The sequence below is a fragment of the Phanerochaete carnosa genome (assembly GCF_000300595.1).
Source record: "Phanerochaete carnosa HHB-10118-sp unplaced genomic scaffold PHACAscaffold_533, whole genome shotgun sequence".
NCBI classification, from domain to species: domain Eukaryota; kingdom Fungi; phylum Basidiomycota; class Agaricomycetes; order Polyporales; family Phanerochaetaceae; genus Phanerochaete; species Phanerochaete carnosa.
This window is the reverse complement of record NW_006768160.1, coordinates 1-3146: the sequence shown is the minus strand read 5'-3', so window position 1 is coordinate 3146 and position 3146 is coordinate 1. Positions and strand designations below refer to the sequence as shown.

At 56.0% G+C, this 3146-nt stretch overlaps 2 protein-coding genes across 2 annotated transcripts; one reads left to right on the top strand and one right to left on the bottom strand.

Moving 5' to 3' along the window:
* Positions 1-12: 12 nt before the first annotated feature.
* On the bottom strand, positions 13-1172 carry PHACADRAFT_202748 (uncharacterized protein; the record flags this gene model as incomplete). Its single annotated transcript, XM_007402896.1, has 1 exon — positions 13-1172. A coding segment is annotated over one exon (1160 nt), but the record flags the coding sequence as incomplete, so codon positions are not given.
* An 865-nt stretch (positions 1173-2037) lies between these two features.
* On the top strand, positions 2038-3090 carry PHACADRAFT_202747 (uncharacterized protein; the record flags this gene model as incomplete). The annotated part of the gene is made up of 3 exons (XM_007402895.1): positions 2038-2055; positions 2113-2496; positions 2557-3090. The coding sequence occupies 3 exons, from the start codon at positions 2038-2040 to the stop codon at positions 3088-3090; spliced, it is 936 nt and encodes a 311-aa protein (XP_007402957.1).
* Between the last annotated feature and the right edge of the window lie 56 nt (positions 3091-3146).

The following is a 3146-nucleotide window of genomic DNA, read 5'->3' as shown; positions in this document are numbered from 1 at the left end:
CTCTCCCGTGACGGCGACCGCGAGACGTGTTGCGCATAGTGCTCAGGAGACGCAACAAGCGCTTCGTGAGAGGGCACTGGGCGAATGCTCTGTGCAGATCGTTTGGGAGAGACCACTGCACTTCCATCTTTCCAGGCGGACCGATCAGCAACAGCGGCAGCAAAGGGATCGGCAGTCTGTGCTTCAGTCTTGGTAGGTGCGCGTTCGATGACTGGTGCAGCAGCCGGCACGGCTGGAGCTTGAGGTACCGGGGCTGGCTCAGCAGGGGCCGTCGCTGCCCGCACTGGTGTTGGTGCTTGCACGGGAGCGGGTGTTGGCACTTGCGCGGAGGCTGATGCCGGTGCCGGTGTTGGTGCTGATGCCGACGCCAGCGCTGGTGCAGGTTCTGCTCTCGGAGGCGCCACGGGTCCATGCGCGTCAAGGCTCGCCTTAGATGGCTTCTTACCGGCAGCCTTGGATGTGTCGTCGCCCCGCCCGTGGTCTGCAGGGCGTTCCTGGGCTGTGCCCGGAGCGGTGGGGGCGACGGGAGCAGCGGTGGAGGGCGCCTTCTGCTCCAGCTGCTCAGCGGCGACCTGGAGAGAGATGGGCTCCTGCCTTGGTGAGATGACCGTGACCTTCTCGACCGGTGCTACAGACGCTTCGGCCGGCTTGGGAGGGGTGGCTGGCTGAGGTTGGGGAGTTGGTGGTGCAGGTACTGGCGCCGCCTCCGTCGATGCTGGTACTATAGCAATTGGGACTGAAGCCGGTGGCGCTTCGGCGGCAGGCTCCGGCTCTTGCGTCAATACCGGTGCGGCAGATGTCACTGGTGAAGGTTCAGGAGACGGTTTGGCTTCATGAGCGAGAGGGGATGGATGGTGCACTGGGTGTGCCGGAGATGATGTTGCAACTTCTGCGGCATTGGCAGCGGCCTCGCGTACTGGGGACTCAGCGACGGGGCTGGGCAGAGAATGCCCTTCGTCCGCTGACGCCTGCGCCAACGCCTCCTTGCGCAGCGAATTCTTCGACTCCGAGCGAGGAAGGCCCTTTAGAGAGAAGCCTGACGAGTTACGCCGGAGCATAGTGCCCATTCTGCTGAGGGCGCGAAGGCCGGTTCGTGATGGCGAGGGAGAGGACGGTCGCACGCCGGGCGTTGGCGGCGGAGAGGAGGCGGGCGTGCTAGTTGTTGAGGCCATGATTATGGGGCTCGAGTCTCCTAGTGGGCGTGAGTATGGCCAGAGGATCAGGCGAGATGTGTCTCCAGGACGTAGATGAGGACTCGTATCGCAAGCAAGACAGATATATATGAAAGGAATTATCGCCTGCCTGACGGCTACATTGCGGACAAGGGCAGTTGTACACGCTCCCGGATGAAATGCATGCCATAGCTGCGCGATATGATGGGCCCCTCATCCGTTCGGCGAACCGATATTATGTGCTAGGGCGGGCGCGTGTGGTACACGTGTTAGGCTCTACCTCCGTCTCTTTGCATGGTTTCCCAGAGTCTGCGACGTTTGGAGACAGAGCGCACCTAGCCTATGATTTCTGTTCATTACGGGTCAGCTGACAGCGTACGCAGTTCGTCAGCACAGCTCACCACAAGATACATGACTTCCACATTATGTTATGTTCTTGAAACATTAGCGTCACGAACACGCTGTAGCTTCATGCATTCGGAAATGAAGTCGCTGCTGGAGATTAAGCTCTCTGAGATCATATCTCATGCACAGCCCGAGCAGCGCATTCGGAGAAAATAATGGTATTCTGGGTGGTCAAATAGCTTGTATGCAGACGATAGATAGATATGTTGTAGATTTGGGCATCGTCAGGGATGGTGTAGAGGTGACAGGCATTCCGTTATTCGACGTAGTGAGAAAGAAAAAGATAGAAGTGTTAACGCTTGATATAGTAAAGTATATAGCTACTGAATTCCCACAGTAACAACTTTAACTAACCTCAGCTATTTAAACTTTTACCACTTCCACGTACGTACTTCAGCCTGCATTTCCTGCTCAGCGTAGGTTTTACACACGGAACGGATCCTGGAGACAGCGTGGCGGGATGCTTTTGGACGTAAATGTGCGTGTATTTCCTCGCTCTTCGTGTGTGGTATGCTAAGTACCCGCTCGCTTGCAGAGAAAGCTGTTTGCGCGGTCAGACCGTGTCAAGGGTGTCGACTTTCACCCCACAGAGCCATGGCTACTCACTGGTCTCTACAACGGAACAGTGAATATCTACAACCACGAGACAGGGGTCCTCGTTAAGACGTTCGAAGTGGCTGAAGTCCCCGTACGATGTGTGCGCTTTATCCCGCGCAAAAACTGGTTCATCGCTGGCTCCGACGACTTCCAGCTCCGCGTATTCAACTACAACACACACGAAAAGGTCGCTGCTTTCGAGGCGCACCCTGACTACATTCGATGCTTGACAGTACATCCGACTGCAAGCATCGTCCTAACCGGAAGCGATGACATGACGCTTAAGGCATGGGACTGGGACAAGCAATGGCGCTGTATTCAGGTGAGTAGCGAATGTAGATCTCGAGGGGAATTTGAAACCAACATTGGTGACGATTTGTAGACGTACGAGGGTCATACACACTATATCATGAACATTGCCGTCAACCCAAAGGATCCGAATACCTTTGCTTCGGCGTGTCTCGACCGGACAGTCAAGATGTGGTCACTTGGCTCTCCGACAGCCAATTTCACTATGGAGGCACATGATAAGGGTGTCAACTACGTTGAATTTTATCCCGGCGCCGACAAGCCATACCTCGTGACGGCCAGTGATGATAAGACAGTCAAGATCTGGGACTACCTCAGCAAGAGCTGCGTACAAACCCTAGAGAGCCATACCAACAATGTCCTCTTTGCTGTCTTCCACCCGAGCCTACCGCTCATCGTCAGTGGTGGTGAGGACGGTACCGTCAAGCTTTGGAACAACGGCACGTACCGCCTCGAGAACACCTTGAGCTACGCGCTTGAACGTGCATGGTGTATCGCCCTGCGGAAGACCACGAATGAGATTGCCATCGGTTACGACGAGGGTGTCGTGGTGGTCAAGGTAGGCCCCTTGCTTTACACCGTGCATTGTCGGACTCAGATCTCTTAGCTCGGCCGCGAAGAACCCTCGTATAGCATGGACCCCTCTGGCAAGCTGATCTACAC